Below are 22,017 nucleotides of genomic sequence, written 5' to 3'. Positions count from 1 at the left end.
ATGTAAAGATAGTTTCGTCTGGGAGCTCACTTCCTTCTTACAGAATACTGTTGATCGCAACTGCGAGCTCACTGCATTAGCTTTACTACACCTTGATTCAATCTCACTTACTATATTACCATCCTGGGAGAACACACAACTTAAATATTTGAAATTATCGACCTGTTCTAGCTTTGTATCACCAATCTGACATTCAATTCTGTTGAATTTCTTACCTACTGACCTACCTACAGTCTTCGAGAGGCTAATTTTCATACCATACTCATTGCACCTATTTTCAAGTTCCAAGATATTAGACTGCAGGCTTTCGGCACAGTCTGCCATTAAGACCAAGTCGTCAGCATAGGCCAAACTGCTTACTACATTTCCACCTAACTGAATCCCTCCCTGCCATTTTATACCTTTCAGCAGATGATCCATGTAAACTACGAACAGCAAAGGTGAAAGATTACAGCCTTGTCTAACTCCTGTAAGAACCCTGAACCAAGAACTCATTCTACCATCAATTCTCACTGAAGCCCAATTGTCAACATAAATGCCTTTGATTGATTTTAATAATCTACCTTTAATTCCATAGTCCCCCAGTGTGGCCAACATCTTTTCCCTCGGTACCCTGTCATATGCTTTCTCTAGATCTACGAAACATAAACACAACTGCCTATTCCTATCGTAGCATTTTTCAATTACCTGGCGCATACTGAAAATCTGATCCTGACAGCCTCTCTGTGGTCTGAAACCACACTGGTTTTCATCCAACTTCCTCTCAACGACTGATCGCACCCTCCCTTCTAAGATGCCAGTGAATACTTTGCCTGGTATACTAATCACGAGATACCTCGATAGTTGTTGCAATCCTTCCTGTTCCCTGGCTTATAGATAGGTGCAATTACTGCTTTTGTCCAATCTGAAGGTACCTTACCAACACTCCACGCTAATTTTACTACTCTATAAAGCCATTTCATCCCTGCCTTCCCACTATACTTCACCATTTCAGGTCTAATTTCATCTATTCCTGCTGCCTTATGACAATGGAGTTTATTTACCATCCTTTCCACTTCCTCAAGCATAATTTCACCATCATCATTTTCCTCCTCCCCATGAGCTTGGCTGTTTGCAACACCACCATGATGATTTCCTTTTACATTGAGAAGATGTTCAAAATATTCCCTCCACCTCTCCAGTGATTCCCTGGGATCTATTATGAGTAGGGAGCGGATTTTTATGTGCTAAAAATGTGAAAAATATTTATTTTTTATGTGATGAAAAACTTTAAAATATGCGATAAAAAATTGAAATTATTTTCCTTTAAATATCACATAACTACTCGCGCTCAAGAAATAAATAAGTATAATGTTTTGTATTAGAATATGGTGCTACCAAACGTGCTCCTTAAGGCAAAATGGTGTCTGTGTATGGAAATGTGCTGTATGGTATATTAATTTTTGATATGCCAGAGTAGATATTATGAATGGTTATTTTTTTAAAGGTAATGTTTTGTTTAAATATGGCAAAAGCAACCTATCATCTTTGAAAAAATAGTACCAGTTCGTACTCACCCATCACACGCTGGAATATTAGTTGCTAGAAGTAGTCTCAGAATTGCAGTGAACAACAAAGGTCATCTCCAAATTGTCCATCACAAATGCATGCCGATTATCTCTAAAGAACGCCTTATACTGCGAAAACGATCGCTCCACATCACAGGAAGTCAGACGAGCGTAGTTAAAGAGAGGAATGTCACCAACAATAACGCCATCAATTTCGCCAACATGAGCACCCCCTAATACACTAGAAATTTGGCACATTGTTTGAAATCCTCTGTTTTTCCTGAACAAATTTTGATATTTGACCTTTAACAGTCCCTGTACCTGCGAAGCCGGGAGCTAATCTAATTTATTTTCAACAGCGCGCACTTCCTTCACTGTTTCGGACAACAGGTTAGTGGATTTTTCAAGTATGTCTATAGTTTTACACAAGAAGCTTAGATTGGCAGATATAAACGCCAAATCATTTTTCAAAGAGCTGTCTTTTAGTATCTCTTGAAGAATCTCAATTGACGACGCGTCGTTTTTATCTAGCACGTTCACAACGGATGCAAAACTTTCGAAATTGTCTGCGTAGTATACCACAGCGCTAAGCCAGGTACCCCACCGCGTAACAATAGGCAGAGGAGGAAGCGCAAGATCCGGGTTTTTCTCTTTAAAGAGATTGATTCTTGAGGGTGCTTTTACGAAGACCTTTTTTCCATTAGACACTAATTTATCCACTTGAGGATACTGAGCCCGCACAGTTTCACATACCCTGTGTAGAGCATGAACAATGCAAGTTACGTGTATCATTTTCGGAAAGCTCACAGAAAGGCCTTCGGCTGCCTTTTTCATGTAAGCTGCACTGTCAGTAAGGAAAAGCAATACATGGTCGTATTTTATACCTTTTGGCCAAAGTAAGTGCATGGCTTCATTGAATAACCTAGCTACAGTGATATGGTTTGCAGCAAGCATTTCTTTACACACTAGCAAATAAGATTGTTCGCAAGCAGTTTTGTCATTCTTGAACACACCAACTACAACATTTCCTACTTTTCTGCCACTTGAATCAGTGGTTTCGTCAATGCTCACCCACAGTTTTTCGCCATCACATACTGCCCGAATTATCTGTAAAGTTTCTTCGTAACATTTTGGGAGATAGTTTTTCCTTAATGTGGATTCGTCTGGAGGCTCAAAATTAATGTACTTTGTTAGGAAATTTCTCAGTCCCGGATTATTTATTTTACCAAGAGGAATGTCGGCGCAAACAAATGCTCTGCGCACATCTAAATAATACTGGGAATATTTAGATGGGCCTGCATTTGAAGTAGCTGGTTCAGCTATTAGTAATTGCCGCGAACGCACACGCGAAGCAGCCGCAGTATGCTTATTTCCAGACAAATGCTGGATTACTTGAGAACATTGATCTGCACGTACTGTTTTACCACACGGTTGGAAAAATAATATTTTCCATCGGTAGTGAAAATGCTTTTAAATTCCACTACATATTGTTGAAGACGCGACCTTGTACTCGACTTCGCTTTTGGCATTATTTTGCAGGTTACGACACACGCATTTACGGTGAATCACTGTTTCAATAAAAAGAATAGCAGCGTACACTGAAGGAAATATTTCTTATAAATCCATACAAAATCACACAACCACGGGAATGATATATGGACCCGAACAGCTAACCTTACTCTTAGGAGTGATGAAATTCCACTACCTAATGGTGGGGCAATATTCGTCCGAGTTTCCCATGTCGTAACGGAATTACGTCACCTTATCTCTCCGTGATTGCCTTTCGCTGATATTCTATAAACAAAATCCGAGAGGGTTGACTCATAAAGAGTTGGAATGACATCATGCAAGGAAACATCTTGTGCAGCAAATCAAATCGCTGTCTAAATGTAACGACGTAGCCAGTGACCAGCAAGTTTTAGAACTTATGGAGGGAAGTCCATAAATAGCCGAAACATTCAGATACATTATGTTAAATACACTGTTAAAAACAATACCGTAATCGTAAAATGAAAATATGAGCATTGTTTTATAACACAGAAGCATTTTAAATTTTACTGATCAACAAATATTGCAGATTTATGTGCTTATTATAGATTTTCTTAAAATATGTATTTACATTTTAAAAATGTGAAAATATGTGTTTTTATGTGAAATAAGATTCAGTTTTTACACTTGGGGATGCACAATAGGAATAACGAACTTCGTAACTTGCGTTAAAACTTACGCCAAAAAAATATGTAATTACATAAAAATCCGCTCCCTAATTATGAGTTCACCTGAATTACTCAAAACACTGTTCATTTCCTTTTTCCCTCCCTTCCTAAGATTCTTTATTACTGTCCAGAAAGGTTTCCCTGCTGCTTGACCTAGCCTTTCCAGGTTATTCCCAAAATCTTCCCATGACTTCTTTTTGGATTCAACAACTATTTGTTTTGCTCTGTTTCTTTCATCTACGTACAAATCCCTGTCTGCCTCGGCCCTTGTTTGGAGCCATTTCTGATAAGCCTTTTTACGTTTACAGGCTGCTCTCATTTTTTCATTCCACCAAGATGTTCGCCTTTTCCCATCTTTACACATAATTGTTCCTAGGCATTCCCTTGCTATTTCTACTACAGCATCTCTGTATGCCACCCATTCACTTTCTATATCCTGAACCTGCTTACTATCTACTGTTCGAAACTTCTCACTAATCATATCCATGTACTTCTGTCTAATTTCCTCGTCCTGGAGATTTTCTACCCTCATTCGTTTGCAGACAGATTTCACTTTCTCTACTCTAGGCCTAGAGATACTTAGTTCACTACAGATCAGATAGTGGTCTGTATCATCGAAAAATCCGCAGAAAACTCGTACATTCCTAACAGATTTCCTGAATTCAAAGTCTGTTAAGATATAGTCTATTATGGATCTGGTACCCCTAGCCTCCCATGTGTAGCGGTGAATAGCCTTATGCTTGAAGAATGTATTCGTAACAGCTAAACCCATACTAGCACAGAAGTCCAGCAAACGCTTCCCATTCCCATTAGCTTCCATATCTTCCCCACATTTACCAATCACCCTTTCGTATCCTTCAGTTCTATTCCCAACTCTCGCATTGAAATCGCCCATTAGCACTATTCTATCCTTGCTGTTGACCCTGGCCACGATGTCAATCAATAATTCATAAAACTGTCAACTTCATCCTCATCTGCACCCTCACATGGCGAATACACGGACACAATTCTTGTCCTAATTCCTTCCACTGACAAATCTACCCGCATCATTCGCTCATTTACATGCCTAGCAGAAACTATGTTGCGTGCAATGGTATTCCTGATAAACAGCCCTACCCCAGACTCTGCCCTTCCCTTTCTAACACCCGTCAAGTACACTTTATAATCTCCTATCTCTTCCTCAATATCTCCCCTTACCCGAATATCACTTACTCCTAGCACATCCAGATGCATCCTCTTTGCTGACTCAGCCAGTTCTACTTTCTTTCTTCCATAAGCCCCATTAATATTGATAGCTACCCATCAAATTCCATTTCATTCGCCAAGTTGTTTCCAAGGAGTCCCTCGCCTGTCAAATGGGAGTGGCCCTCCATTACTCCCGTAGGTCCGAGGCTTGCTTAAAGTGTTCTGAGCTTGGTAAATTCATGAAGCAGGATGCTGCCCTACTTGCACATAGTCCAAGTGAGGATATCTCCTCTAACGGGTTATGGACCACCGGTGAATTGTATAGTCCTAACCGCCTGAGCACAAGGAGGGCCACGACTCAGAATATGTCCGAGATGCCCACTCCCATTCCATAGCAACTGGTATCCCGACTCTCAGGACCACTTACTAGGCCACTCAGCAATTGCCCATGGTTCACGAACTAGGACGTGACTACAGTAACCCACAAACATGAACCATGATGATGATGGTGATGGTGATGGTGATGGTGGTGGTGGTGGTGGTGGTGGTGGTGGTGGTGGTGGTGGTGATGATGAAGATGATGATGATGATAATAATAATAATACAAGTGCTGTTCTGCAAAAGCTGATAACATCACAGAAGCATGACATAATGGAGAGTTACCAGTAAACATGCCAGCTGGTGTGATGCCAAGGATCAGCAGTGCACTCCTAGCTGGACTAGTGAAAGGAGAGGAAGCACAAGAGTATTTTGTTAATATATAAGTTCAAATATTTCAACAATATCATTAGGAGGTTGTGCATAGAAATGTAACAAATGTTCTTACACTTGTTAATAATATTTGTTATTATTATTATTATTATTATTATTATTATTATTATTATTATTATTATTATTATTATTATTATTATTATTATTATTAGTATTTTATTATTATTAAAACAGTGATCTGACAGAATATGATGATCTTTCAAAAACAAAACATGTAATTTTGTTTTTAATTAATAATGTTCTTTTTCAGGTATCGTCTGTCATTAAATGTTTGTTTGTTTTTTCCCTCAGGTATTTTCTAATTCTATTTATCCTGAATTAGTTTCAACAGACTGATGACCCTCAGTTATAAGACCCACAACTTGTGAATGACCACCACAGATGGTTTATTAAACTATTTTTTGATGTCGTAATTTAACAGCATTTTGCTTCAGATTTAAGCTGCTTCATAAAGCTCTTAGCTAAATGCCATACGTCAAACTGCTGTTCAATATTCGGAAAATTTGTTCAAAGGAGTTTTATTATGGCTCTGTGGTAGTCGGAGAGAAAAAGAACAGCACTTAACTTGGTGCTGAGCGACAGTAACAATGTTTTACAAGTTGCCATTTCCATGTCCTCACCACCATTCCTTTTTTGAATCTGTTAAAAGCCCATTAAACTGTATCTCACAAATTTTGTGCTAAAGCTAGGGGAATAGTACGTCCATTCCATGGTACTGATTACCAATGCCTCCATTTGTGTTATATCAAACTATATCTTATAGATGATTGAAGAAATTAATTATGGAATAAAATTAGTTTTGTTACTGAAACATCCTTTTAGCAATGTACAGAAATTGTGAATGGTCTTCAAACCATATTTATTATATGGTATTAATAATCTATACCTATGGTAGAGGGTGAAATACATAAATGCATGTACAGTATATAAGCACATTTTTAAAAAATGTTACAGTTGAACATCAAGGACATTCACCCAAGACAAGACAAGACAAGAAAAGACAAGACAAGACAAGAGAAGAAGCCTTCAGCAGGTAATTCCAGTCACCCTCAAACCATCCATTTAGACACTCTTGGATGATGTGGATAATCGTTTGCTATTGGGCTCCACAACCACACGTGTAGACAACCTCCACAATGTTACAATGGACTGCTAGAGCAAGGCAGCAGAAAGTCTGCACACATGGTAATTGAACTAGATCTAGTATATCACACAGTAATTCTCACCTATAAAGTGAATATCGATCAGCACTTTTCAGAGCCAAAAGACAAGACATATTGGGCCCTGTGTCCATGTTCTGCAGTTGAATACTGAAGGCATACCAAGACATAAATAAATTGCTGATGTAATTACGATGGCTCTGATATTATGTTTCTTATTCCGTGGTACTGATTCCCAAACATATTTGTCACCATTCTGGCATTTGCTAGACACTATTAGCAATGAACAGAGGCCTGTTTTGCAATATCAATCAATAGAAAATGTTATGCGTGATAGGAATGAAATAGCAATTACATGCATTGCCAAAACACGAGGAACACTTCGAAAGGAACATTTCCCTCACCACTTGATTCTGTACTTTCATTTCTCCCTTCATCTGAAGTAGTATCTTCTTCAGAGATTCTAAATGATGTGTCTAAATTAGGTGAGTCACCTTCATCGCACTAGTCAAATTTAAAGAGTGTTCCCAATCAGAGTTCACAACACACATTTTTTTCCATTACCACCATCACTGAAGTCTGGAACTGTCACTACTGGTTCCATGTCACTTTCTTCACATTCCATTTCTTGAAAATTCTGGCTCATGCCAGCTACAGCTTCATCTGCCATTTTCTTTCTTTGATAAGAACAGACTAAATGGGTGATTGGCTTTCGTTTTGACATGCATATGTCTCATGGCTGGAGGTCACTCGAAAATTTGTATAACGCGATAAAATGTGTGACGGAAGTGATGTCACATTAGTTGTTACTGTAGATCTTAGTCATCAAAGATGCTGTGGCTGTGGAGTTGTATAAATTGAGTGTGTTGAAATAGAAAGTGTACCATCAATGATGTCACTTCAGTCATTACTCATTACCACAGACGTTGAACGGCAAAGATGAAAGATATATTCACAATCATTAGCTTGCAAAGGGAAAAGTTTTTTATTTTAATACAGCTTTGGGTAGACAGCTTCTTCAACAATCCCTGAAATATTATTTTAGGAGAGAAGATTCTTCAAAAGCTTCACATTAATATGCTTAGAACAAACCACACTGTATTTTGCATGCTTAAAACATTGTCTGTTTACTTGATGTTCCCATAACCTGAATCTAGTTGATGAATTTTCACAATTGGGAAACTGGTGGAAACACAGCATAGAAGTACCTTTTCCAAACACTGAATTACATTTATAAACACAGCACTGCTGTGGTATCTTGTTTCAAGTACACCATTGGACTACTTCACTTTAAATTAATATAGGGACTGTGCCCTCGTATTGTGTAGTTTCACTTCTGTTACTGCACTGGTGCAGTAGCGGAGTGGTTACATACACAGACAGAGGTTATCTCTAGAGACATTATGCAGAACTATGCTCTGACTTCAAATGCTTGTGGTCACTCATCATAAAAACAAGGGAGTGATGAACAAACAAATATGTGTACCATAAAAGTAATTCCCCTAACATTTACGGGTAATTCGTTTTTCACTACAACTGCTCCTTTAAGATGTACATAGGTTGCTACGATGAAATAAACCAGTGTTAATGACAGAAAATCTTATAATGTTACAGATGTATGGTCTCTTTAAACATTGTTCTGATTTGATACTTACAAAGCAACATGAGGACACCAATGAACGATATACATGAATACAGGAATGGTAGGTAATAGTTTCCAAGATCTGAAATGGTACAAAAGAAAACTGAATATTAATATTTAGACCACACTTAAAATTGAAACAATGCAATAAATTTAAAGAAACACTATTATATGGCAACAATAAAAATTTAAGAGTAGGTAATAAAAATATTAAAATACTTACTGAGCAAGGTATGAAGGTGAGATTTTTCGTCATCTAATAAAGATGACATGACGTAGGTCATTCCAAAAACAATGATTGCCAAGAGGCAAAATACAGTGATGGTTTCATAAACTCTAGGCATTATACCCTAAAAAACAACAAAAAACAACAAAACATAAGACCTTCAAAAGTGACAAACTAGACAATTTAACTAATATTTAAATACAAACTAAGAAGAATGGACACATATTCAGATTACTACTGTACCCATGGAAAGAAAAAACATAATTCTATAAGCACTGTTATTATTGTTACTCAACACCAATTTTAACTAGAAAGAATGAAAGATATATACAGTACCAACAACAGAACAAAATACAGTATAAACAAAACCTTTACAATATTATTTAGCACAAAGCAAACTAAGGACAATCGTGATGGTGAGATTAACATAATAAAATTAATTTGAAAACAAGGTTGCTGCTAAGTAATATTTCCTCCTCATTATATCACCACAAAATAATAATAATAATAATAATAATAATAATAATAATAATAATAATAATAATAATAATAATAATAATAATAATAATAATAATATTGGCGTAGGAATGTGGCGAACCCATCGCCCAGTGGTAAACCACTGCAATCAGCCACCCGAGTATTGGCGGGAAAACCATAACTATTCGGGTAAGGAGGAAATGCCTGCCCGCAGCCAGAGAACATCTTGAGGCCCTCCAGGGCTAACAACCTTGGTTGTATGTAGAATGAGCAATTTGCTCCAAGCTAAGCTAAAGCTTCTCAAGCATGATGGTAAAACAAAGACATGAAGTTAATACCCCAGGTGGCAACTTATCAAAGAAATCCACCGTCGCCGACAAGCGACGCATGCATCCCGTTCGGATTCTGGGAGGGATGCAACATCATGCTAAAGACGAGTCGGAGCATCTTGGAAATCCTGAACAGTCACGAAAGCTGAAACCCATATCTAAAACTTTTTTGGCAACGTTCAACAAACAGTTTAATACAAACTGGTAAGATGAAACAGCTGACCAATGCCCTCCACGAAAATAAAATCGCAGTAATGGCTCTGCAAGAAACTCACTTCACTGACGAAGATACGTTTGAGTCTGAAGGGTATCAGTTCTTCAAGAGCAGATCCCATAAGAGAGTAATGAAAAACACCCCTATCTTCGGTACAGCTTTTGCTGTCAACACCAGAATTCTTAGCTCAGTCTCAAATTTTGAAGCTGTTAATGATAGGTTATGCCTACTATACCTGCGTTGTGCAAATAAAACATATACGCTAGTCAATGCACATGCTCCAACTAATGAACAAAACAAAAAAGACCTGGAAGGCACAGATAGATTCTGGAACATCCTGGATGCCAGATTAGCGAAAATCCCAAAGCACCACGTCAAGATCCTATTGGGTGATTTTAATGCACAGGTAGGACGTGAACGGAAACACAGGAAAGTTGTTGGGCTCTACCCAGCACACAAAAGAACCAACAAGAATGGAGAACGCCTCGAACTATGTGATAACCACAACCTCCAACTGATGTCAACACACTTTCGTCACTTACCAAGAAAACAGATGACATGGAGATGCCCAAACAAAACAATAGGAGAATTCCAAATAGACCATGTTGCTATATCTCGAAGATACAGTCCGGAAATCATGAACGTTACCTAAAGAAGGGAATAAACATAGACTCAGATCACTATGTATCAGTAATTAAGTTTCGGCCAATCCCTCTCAACAAAAATAAGAACGAACCTACCATAATTCGCTTTGACACAAAAAAGCTCAGAGAAAGAGAGAATGAATTCAAAGAACTTGCCCAACCAGTGGAAAAAGACTTCAACAGCACAAGAAAGCAGATGATACAAGCTGCAGAAGGAGTGGCGGAAATCAAGAAGAGGAAGAAGCACACGTGGTGGAACGATAGCTGTGAGAAGACCTTAGGAAATCGTCTGAATGCCTGGAAAAAGTATTACACCTTGAAAAAAGAAGAAGATTGGAAGATGTACAAAACACAACAAGCACAAACAGCAAAAATAATACGCAGTGAGAAACGCAAGTATGAAAAGGAACTACTGGATAAGATTGAGCAAGACTTTCATAGAGGTGAGACCCGTGAATACTTCAGAAATTTTAAAAAGAAGGTACAAGGATACAAGGCACCTTCCCTTTGCTTTCTAAGGAAAGATAGAACTCTTGCAACATCAAATGAAGAAAACTGCAAAATCTTAGCTAAGTATTTTAACGACCTTCTAAACTGTGAAAAACCAGCCAACCCCATCAAAACAAACAAACCAGTGAGCCAAAACCTGCGATCTTCTCCACCAAATCGCGATGAAATCAAACACCACATAAAGAGACTGAAAAATAACAAGGCTCCTGGTGAAGACTCCATGATTGCGGAACTGTGGAAACGCCCCGGAAGAAGCAATTGACATCCTACACCAAACCATTGTAGATATATGGGAAAAAGAACAACTACCAGAGGACTGGAAGCTAGCCTTGATCCATCCTTTACACAAGAAAGGAAATATAAGAGATGTGAACAATTACCATGGAATTTCTCTTCTGCCAGTAGCCTACAAGATCCTGTCGCTATCCATCCTTGAAAGACTAGAACAGCAAATTGAGCACAAACTCGGGGAATACCAAGCAGGTTTTCGGAAAGGCCGATCAAGTGCAGAACAAATACTTAACCTAAAAACCATAATAAGATACCATATGCCGAGAGGTCGAACCTATGTATCTACATTTGTAGACTTCAGGAAAGCATACGACTCCATCGACCGTGATGTGTTGCTAAACATCCTTGCAGAAATGGGAGTCGATGAGAAACTGCTGGCGATAATAAGGGCAACACTAACTAATACCAAATCCAAAGTAAAATTCCAAGGATGTCTCCCTGAACCCTTTGAGATCAAAAAAGGCGTTCGACAGGGAGATGGGCTGTCACCTCTTTTGTTCAACTGCATACTTGAGAAGGTAATACAGGAGTGGCAAAAGACGTTAAAAGAAAGAAACCTTTACAAACCCGTAAGGATTGGGAGAAAGAAAAATGGAGTGGAAATAGATTGCTTAGCGTTCGCTGATGATATAGCCCTTATGGCAGAAAATTTCGAAAATGCAACAGAACAGATCAATGTGTTGAAGGAAGTAGCAGAACAAACAGGTTTACAAATTTCCTTTCAAAAGACAGAAGTAATGTCATATATCAAAGATGATAGGCACAACTAAACACCAAATATGGAACGATAAACCGTGTTAGTAAATTTAAATACCTTGGGGAATGGATTCAGCAAAATGGACTTGACAAAGAGGCCATAGCAGCAAGAATCAAGAAAATGGAAGTCACTTTCCAAACCACCTGCAACATTTACAACAAAAAGTGCTTTTCGCTGAACACAAAAATTCGTCACTACAACACTGTCATCAAACCAGTATCACCGTATGCATCTGAATGCCTTATCCTGTCCGAGAAATGTTTGCTTGCGGATTTAGAGAGGAAAGAAAGAAAGATCCTACACACCACACTTGGTCCAAACTACAAAATTGGCATCTACATTACAAAATCCAGGCAAGAAGTATACTCTAAGATAGAGAAGATCACGGACACAATGCGTAAAGGCAGAGTTCGCTTCTACGGTCATATACGACGGATGATCGACTCTCGATGGACGAAACATATCTTTAATATATTTGACGCAAAACCAAAAACGGCAATGCCATGGTACGTTAATGTCAAGAAAGACCTTAAAGAACTGGGCCTACAAGCAGAAGATGCATAAGACCGAAATCTTTTCAGAGCAGCCATCAAGACTTTTGGGACTTTCCGGGACGAATAACGGGCAACTGGTGCTAAATGGACAGAAGAACGTCGTGCTAAACACAGTGAGCTAATGAAGACGATGTGGATCAAGCGAAAGATGAACAAATGCCAGAATGTAAAGTGAGGCTTATCGTGGTCCCTAGTTGGCCGATTAGCGAAGTTGAATGAATAATAATAATAATAATAATAATAATAATAATAATAAAAAACAGCTGAACAGATCCAAAGTCTCAAAACGATCATCAGATATTGTACACTAAGGTCCAAGCAGTATGTGTCTGTCTTTGTGGACTTTAAGAAAGCGTACGACTCCATTGACCGGGAAGTCCTGCTAAACATCTTAAATGAATTTGGAGTTGATTTGAAACTGCTGGCATTAATTAGAGCCACCCTGACCGATACAAAATCCAAGGTAAAGTTCCACGGATGTCTCTCGGATTCCTTTGACATCAAAACAGGAGTCCGACAAAGTGATGGGCTATCCCCGATACTCTTCAACTGTGTTCTTGAACAGATCATCAGAACCTAGCGGGTGAGATTACAGGAAACCAACTACAGTCCATTGAGAATAGGAACCAAATCCAAGGGGATCGCAACAGACTGCTTAGCATTTGCCGATGATATTGCTGTTCTCTCAAACGACATAGAAACCGCTAGAGCTAAAGTTGAAATTTTAAAGGAAATTGCCGAACAAACTGGTTTGCAGATATCGTTTGAGAAAACAGAAGTAATGACCAACATCAAAAAGGCTCCACCAAAACTCCATACAAAATTCGGGAACATCACCCGAGTAGACAAATTCAAATACCTGAGTGAGATCATCATGAAAAATGGACTGGACAAAGAAGCACTTCAGGAGCGAGTACGCAAACTGGAAATAGCATACCAAACATCCCGCACAATCTACAAAAAAAATGCCTTTCCCAAAACACCAAGATACGTCACTATGAAACAGTTCTGAAGCCAGTAGTTCTATATGCAGCCGAAACCCAGTCTCTAAATGTCAACAAAGGACTCCTTGAAGAACTGGAGAAAAGAGAACGCAAAATTGTGAGAGGAATCTTGGGATCAAAGTACAGAAATGGAATCCATCAAAAGAGATCCAACAAGGAAGTCTACAGCAAAATAGAGAAAATTACCGACACAATCAGAAAAAGACGGGCTCGATTTTACGGTCATCTGAAAAGAATGGACGGAAGAAAGTTAACCAAAGAAATCTTTCACTTTTTTTTATTCAAACACCAAAACCACAGTTCCCTGGTTTAGAAATACCAGAGAAGACCTGCAAATGCTACATACCTCAGCTGAAGACGCCCTTAACAGAGATCTCTTCCGCAAGAAAATATTGATGAACGGGCCAAACCGAGACGAGCAACCAAAGAGAAGACACGGTGCCCCTTGGACAGAGGAGCGTAAGCAGGCCCACTCACAAAGAATGAGGGAAATTTGGGCTCTAAAGAAGGCCAAGTTCAGTGTCAAAAGCAACAAGACTTAACGTGGTCCTTGATGGCCCCAGCGAATTATATATATAAAATAATAATAATAATAATAATAATAATAATAATAATAATGATGATAACAACAACAACATCATGCCTGATCGGGTTACCTCGCTACAGTAATAAAGAAGACTGCACAGCCAACATCTCAACCCTAAGTGTCAAGCAGCCATCAGTAACTCGACTTCTGAAAGGGCCAATGGTTTTGGGTGGAAGAATCCCTTTAAATGGGGAATGATCCCCTAGCTGAAGGAAAAACTACTCGAATGCACAAAACAGTGTGTCTCCATGTTAAGAGCAGCGGCAGCTCCTATACAGGACAGCAGGTGAGGTGCACGATCTCTTGGGTGATAAACAGCAAGGATCATGCTGCAGGAAAAGGCAAAGTAAATCACTCCTATATTAACAGCTCAAAGGCAGAAGAGGAGAGTTTCCCAACACAGGAGGGGACAGAAATACCTAGGAAGTCAGCAATTAAAGTCCATAAGCTGTAGAAAAATCAGTTTGCCTAGAAAAAGAGAACTATAAAATTAAACCTAAGCTCCAAGACTAACTATTTGGAAGCTTAACCTCCTCCATTATCTTCTGAACACTTGAATTCAGCCCTTCTGGACAATGTACAAAATGGTAATGATACCGCAGATGGTAACCCCTAAGAGGGAATCCAGGACAGCAAAGTGAGTGGTAAAAGTAGTTCCTCAGATTTTTGGGGTGTTACACCTAGTGCAAACATCAAGGATCAGTTGGAAGGTCCTTCATCTTAAAGATGAAGTTTTTAGTTAAAAACTTACACTATCTGGACACTTACTACAGACAGACAGGCAGGCAGCTCACAAAACTCTGAACGAACTGTTAAATTATTGCAATTCAAGGAGACAGGTATCCTATCCGAGGATATCTCAACAATATATGGATACTGGATGTTCAAATTTAAGCCAAAGATCACATCTGCTAATTTAGTTATTCAAGGCACAGCCTTTTTGGTTCGTACATCCACTGTTGATTCTGTAGTGGACTTCAAAGCCATTTCTACCCACCTGTCAACTCTTATTCTCAAGTAAACTAACAAGGCTTTCAAACAAAAAATTTTAAAAAGACACTGTACAGCCCTGACAGGCCTTGACCTACCAAGCAAGTGCTGCTCAGGCTAAAGACTTGTAGATTACGAGATGTTACAAGGCCCGTGTGACGAATCCCCTCTGCCATTATTATCGGTTTTCTAGACCGGGGTTGCCATCTCACCATCAGGTGACTCCACAACTTAGCGGGTTCAAACCCGGCAGAGGTAGTCGGATTTTTGAAGGGCGGAAAAAAGTCCATTCGACACTCCACGTCATACGATGTTGGCATGTAAAAGATCTCTGGTGACACATTTGGCGTTTACTCAACAAAATTCATTAAAATCTCAGCCACAGACGCCCAAGAGAGATCCGGTTCGCTCTGTCTGCCATCTAGTAGGCCTAGAGTAAAACAAAACGTCGAAATTGACGAGCAGGCAGCCAGATGGCGTCAGATTGAAATGTCTGCACACGGTAGCTGAGGCCATACGATTATTATTATTATTATTATTATTATTATTATTATTATTATTATTATCATTATTATTATTATTATTATTATTATTCCTCAACTGTAATCATGTAGGCTGAGAGAACCTCGAACCAACCCTCAGATCTAGATAAATATCCTTAACCTGGCCAGCAATCAATCAAACCCGGGGTATCCAGGTGAGAGGCAGCTACACCACCCCCTAGACCACACGGCCAACACAAAGATGTAATCACTGCTCATGATCCTATCAATGAGGAACACTCCAGCAATCCTGAGATAGCTGAGAACTTCTGGACCCAACTTGATGTTGTCCTGTCTAACATTAGGATTCCAATCACTCTTTTATGTGACTTCAATGTCCAGTTGGGTTAGGAACAAAAGTTTAGATATACCATAGGTGAACATTCAGTTCACACCCACATCAACCGCTGTGGGGAACACTTCGACATCTGCAAGCAAATGAATCTTAAAATTAAAACTACCCACTTCAGAAAGAATCTTCCTAAGTGCATGACCTGACAATTGCCTAATGAACTGATAGGTGAACGTCAGATAGACCATGTTGCCATCTCTCAATATAATTTCCACAAGATATGCAACGTAAAACTGCTTGCAGGTGCTACTATTTATTCGGACCATTATATAACGAAGGTTTGAGTGCAGTTTGTACTAAAGTACTGAACCCATAATTCTACAATGAGAAAAAAAAAAATGTATTCCAAATATTTATTTCAGCTACAAACTACTCTTTTGAGAGCAGCCATGTTTTTATTTCAAGAGTCTGGCTCTGTCTCATGGGAACGAACTCTCTGTGACGAGCAAGCCGCGAGCTCATGAAATACCAGGACACTTTGGTGGACTTTGAATAATGAACAATTTATCAAATTCAAGAAATTCTTCATAACGAGAGATTCTGGCGACATGGTAAATCCAGGAATAAAGAATCTGAATTATTCTTAAACCATATGTGAAGATAGAACCCCCAGGGTAAATATAAATGCAGTTAAGCCTGGAGGAAACTTTGCCTCCTTCTCGTGAATCGGAGACACGAGGCAAGGTCATTTCCTGAAGAAGATGCCACAAAAAACCAGGGCAGAAATAATTCATTTCGCCCGCTGCAAGTTTGGGAAAAATATGAAATTAACACCATAATGAATCGTAAGTCTGTCCGAAGTTATGGAACAAATTTCAAGAAAATTGGTCTATTGGGTGCGGAATTAGCAGATTGTGCAATCAAGCCTCGTGGAAAGGGTAGCGTCCTCCCAGAGGGTATAAAAGAAATCCCCCACCATCAATTTTACACACTCTATCTGGTTGTCGGAACGGCGAAGCTCACGTCACTCGTCAGCAGGAAGGTGCGGAGATTTGTTCTCCAAGTAACTTATTACATATTCGTGTCTATGGTTCAAAAATAATATTAAAGTAGAAGATGCTGGAAATTTTCTTGAGCTCCGCTGATGGAAACTTTGAAGGTAGAGATTTGGGTGAATAAGTAATTGAGTTCCTCTCTGTATTCAGTGTGTGCGTCTAATATTTGTCAAAGAGAAGTCTGAAACTTGGCTGCGAGATCTGGTTTCTTATCTGTTTGGAACACCTGGCCCTTAGCATGGTGAATGAAAGCAGAATCTTGGGAAAACAGTGGCCGTTGCCATTTGAGAACAGTGCTCGTCGCCTGTTAAACGTGTTGAAAGTGCGTTGTTTGCGGTGTCAATCGACCCCGAGTGTAAATTGTTGTGTAATTGAAGTTAGATATATATATATATAAGAAGGTGACGACAAATATAACCATGGAAGGTTAGGCACAAAGCCTGCTGGCTAGATGCAGCCAGAATCCAGGATGATGTCTACGATTACAGGTCTGTAAATATCTTTGTATCAATGTTGTAGTTAGAATATTCTTTGTCCCAACCAATTTTTCATTGCGTGTCTCGGGTTGATATTTAATAATGATCAGGCAAAGGTATTCCATTTTTGGCCATCGTGTGAAACTCTTCAGTGCTGTAAAATTCACGTCAAGAAACTATAAAATGCGAAGTTTAAATAATATGTTAATATTATTTGAGATATTGTTCGAATTGAGTAAAATTAAGAAGATGACAACGATAATGTAGTCGTGATGAATGTCTTAACGTTAAAAATTGAATAATTGAAAAAGAGGTTCAACCTATTCAATACATAAGAGAAAGAAATGTAGTGATTACATTCTTATTTAATAGTAATTAGAAATGGGACCAGTTTCGACCCTAGTCCAGGTCATCGTCAGCCGTTCAAAACATAAAAAACATGAAAAACAATGCATATGAAAAAGAAAAAAATTAAGTGAACTCTGGATCGGTATAAGATGAAATATAAATTGATGATGGGGGTAGAAATTGTGAGTCACTTAAAAGAAAACAGTACGTAATATTATGAATGGTAGTACGGCACAAGCAATGATAGGTAAAGTCTCACAATGTTTATAAATAGTGGAGAACGGTCAAATGGGTCAGTTTTTACACACCGTCAGGTACAAAGTCACAACACTATCGAACAACATATGAAGATCCATAAATATGTTGAAGTCGCAGACGAATAGATTTATAGAAGCAAACTGCCAGCTCCCGGTGATCAGCGCGGCACATTCAAGGTCATGCGATGTGGTCTCGAATGCCAAAGTAGAATGGAGAATATCCTGAAGATCCAGTATTTGCCTCGGTTGCGGGAAGTTAAGTATGTATATATAGAAATATACAACACAATTCAGTATAACTGAATGAGTAATTGTCCTCCTGCTGACGGTGACCTGGACTAGGGTCGAAACCGGTCCCATTTCTAATTACTATTAAATAAGAATGTAATCACTACATTTCTTTCTCTTATGTATTGAATAGGTTGAACCTCTTTTTCAATTATTCAATTTTTAACGTTAATACTTTCAATACGGAACAATGAAATTTTTATCTTTAAATGAATGTCTTAATTTCAAATATCGTATGAATTCAGAAAATTTTTGTCGAAATAATAATAATAATAATAATAATAATAATAATAATAATAATAATAATAAGAATAATAAGAATAATGTTTACCGTGGGATAAAACTTTTCTATGTTAAAAGTGTATTTAACAGTTTATGTTCAATAAGGTTTCCGTGTGTCTCGAAATCCAGGAAAATCTGATAAAGTTATGTTTTATTCATGGGAAGATAAATTTTGTAACATTGTGTATGTCGGTGATATGGGAAATCAAGGTGTGTTGTTGTATTCCTGAGGTCTGAAAGTTGTAGTAAAAATAAAATGAAAAGGAATTTTTATAAAAGTTGTTTGTCACAAGAGGATTGAGGTTTGAAAGGTCTTGAAATATAAGAAAAGGGATTGATGGCGAAGAATTAATATATGTTGAGATAAGAGTTGTATACATGAGGAAGCCTGTATTTCATGCGATGCCGCCGTGAGAAGGCGATGAGAATTGCTGATGGCGAAGGATTTTTGAGACAGGCTGTATATTAAATGTGATATTTATGCGGCAGGCTGTAGTATATTCTGCTAACAATCCAAAACAGCTGACCAGGAGAAGGTTGGTTCGAGATGAGTATTGTGTTGTGCATAGTAAGATTTCAAGTTAAGATCCCAAGTGAAAAACAATTTCTGGTGAAGATTGTAGCTCATGGTAGTTAAAGACCAAGTGACTAGTTACATAAAGTCAGTATAATGAATATAATGAATATGACCTCAAGGGTAGAAGAGCATTCTGAATACACGGTTGGTGTTATTTGACTGTAATGACAAGTTCCTAATCAGTAAATTTCATAAATTACAAGATGATAATTTATCATTAAATCGGAAACATTGTTGGACGAGATATTGGACATTATTAAAGCGATAGTTTGGCTGTGTAGATTCATTGGATTTCGCTCCACTGGATAGTCATGGATATGGATATTTGGAATAATGAGATGGTAGGCGATTTGAGGGCCTCACCCTAGAATTACAGGGTGGATTTTTGTGGTGGTGATGATTACTGTTTTGGGTGATATTCACGTAATGTTAGACGTGTGTTGGAAGTCACTATTATTTTTCCAAACTTCATTGCGCATGCCGAGATCGTGTTTGAGTTGTGGAATGCTTGCCACGCGTTATTTATTTTCAATTTCACGTTTTATTAACAAGATAGGGACTTGGTTGCATTTCCCGACTTGCGTTCATCCTGTGGCAAGATTCATTTCATTGTGTGCTATTATTTTCGACAAGGTCTACAGCTGAAATATCAAAGAGTGTGTTTGAAGTTACGATTTTGCCTGATATGCTAGAGGAAGCATAATTAAATTGAAATAATAAATCTACAAGATCTAGTTACATATTTCAATTATATTGAATTGTATTACATATATATGTACATGTACATTTCCGTGACCGAAGCAAGTACTGGATCATTAAGCTATTCATCAAGTTCCGTCGGCGTTTGAGAGCACAGTACTTGACGTTGAATACATCTTGCTGATCTTCGGGAGCTGGCAATTTACTTCAATTGAGCTACTCGTCTTCGGTTTCTACACGATTTTGGATCTTGTTATTTGTTGGATTGTGTTATGACTTCGCGCCTAATAGTGTATGCAAGCTGACTCATCTAACTGTTCTCCGCTTCTCATAAACATTATGAGACGATGCTAAACTTTACGTGAGCTATGCTGCTGCTCAGAAGATTGCACCTTGCTTCTTTTAAGTGAGTTACCTTCTACTTCTTCTGAATTTTACAGTGCCTATCCCCGTTGTTTTACATTGCCTTTTCAACTGTTTTTTGTGGGGACTTGATCTTTTATTTTCTTTCTTTCTTACCTATGCATTGTTTTTTTGCATTCTATTCGGCTGATGATGATCCGGATTGGGGTCGAAACCGGTACCGATTCCACTTATAATTAAATAGGAATGTAACACTACATTTCGTATTTATTTGTATTGAATAGGTTGAACTACCTCACTTATTATTTCAATTTAATTGTGATACATTTCAATACGGAACATTATGAAATTTTTATCTTTAAGAGGAAGCATATACGACCCAATTTCCGCTTGACAATAGATTTAGGACGTCACATGTTATCCTAGGAGTATATTGATGATGAGACGTCCTAGTTCACGCTCAACAATAGGTTTAGGAAGGTGTGTGTGTACATAGAGGTTAGTGTTAGGGTGTGCGGACATTAGGTAGGCCCGACGATATGTCTGGGATGTCAGCTGTATATACTCAAGTCTTAGATTAGATGTTTTTGGGAAGTGACTTGAGCGATGGTAGTGTCTACAGTAGTGTATGCAATGCGAAGAGTGTTAGCTAAGTAATATTGATGCCATGTTTGCACGCAGCCCTTTACCAGCTGGAAGGTGTTTACCTAAAATTATGGAACCACTAAATGGCATGAACTTGAGGGTTGTCCAATATTGGGTACTGAGCTAACGGTTATTGAAATATTATTGCAGTTTGCCAAGCGTCTTTGAGTTCACTGAACTTCAGTATTTTATTTTATTTACGGACTTAATTGTTTTGTCGTTCTGATGTCCGTTTGCTTTGATAGTGTGCGTGTTGACACTCAGCGTATTTGTGTGAGACTTGAGTTACGAATGCAGGTTCAATTCGTCAGCCGGTAATATATTTTATTTTCAATTTTTGTCGTTCTTTCATTTTTATACATAGTTGAGTGTGGTCAATTGATAACTTTGTAGGTAGTGTGTTGAGACAATAAGTAGATGGATCTGTGATGGTAGTCATTGTTATAAAGGAAAGAATTCTGTGTTTTATTTTATTTTACCATGTGGACTTGTAATTTTATTAAGTGTAACGTAACCATTTATAACCTGAAAGTTGGTTTTATAATAATATTTTTCAAGTGATTTACCACTCTTTATTTAACTTCAGTGTTTGGCATTTCTTCTAAATGCGTGATGAATAAGTGTTTCCTGCATTTCGCAGTTTTGTTCCTTCAGAACGACGTAACGTAAGATCCTCTCGGATCGTGTTGTTGTTGGTTCGTTCTGAACAGCTGTTTGGGTGATGCACGTTTCAGCATCGGGATTATTTTATAACTTAATGGTGTCATGAAATGTCAAGACATGGTGGAATTTTGTTTTCAATTGTGAATGCTGCTGTTAACTTATAGTGAACACCATGTTTCCAATAATATCTCGCAACCTATCCAAAGCAACTGATAGTCAATCTGGTTCGATTAAGGGTCCATTCGGCGGGCGTTTCCATATCCGACAGGGTATTTGACTGGTGGATAACCTTAATTAAGAGTAAATCTGGAACTCTATTTGCTGAAGGTCAGATTTTCCATGGATCATGTGGATTAATTCTCAGTTATCATTTGGATCAATAGGTGCCTGATTTTCAGGTTTTCCTTTCACTTTTCAGTTTCGCTGT

General features: G+C 38.3%; 1 protein-coding gene across 3 annotated transcripts in view; it reads right to left on the bottom strand.

The window, feature by feature from the left end:
• lili (LMBR1-like protein) overlaps positions 1 to 22,017 on the bottom strand; it is a 303,462-nt gene that overhangs the window by 164,872 nt on the left and 116,573 nt on the right. For all 3 annotated transcript variants that reach the window (XR_010858636.2, XM_067137919.2, XM_067137920.2), the window contains exons 5-6: positions 8,745 to 8,871; positions 8,535 to 8,603 (exon numbers count right to left, since the gene is read on the bottom strand). Coding sequence is in view for 2 of the 3 variants with exons in the window: in XM_067137919.2 (XP_066994020.1) it covers positions 8,535 to 8,603; positions 8,745 to 8,871 (196 nt within the window). In the remaining variant the exon portion in view is untranslated. The remainder of the gene's footprint in view (positions 1 to 8,534; positions 8,604 to 8,744; positions 8,872 to 22,017) is intronic.

This window comes from Anabrus simplex, chromosome 1 (assembly GCF_040414725.1).
Source record: "Anabrus simplex isolate iqAnaSimp1 chromosome 1, ASM4041472v1, whole genome shotgun sequence".
Taxonomy (NCBI): domain Eukaryota; kingdom Metazoa; phylum Arthropoda; class Insecta; order Orthoptera; family Tettigoniidae; genus Anabrus; species Anabrus simplex.
The sequence above is the reverse complement of the archived record's forward strand: the minus strand, read 5'-3'. Positions and strand labels throughout refer to the sequence as shown.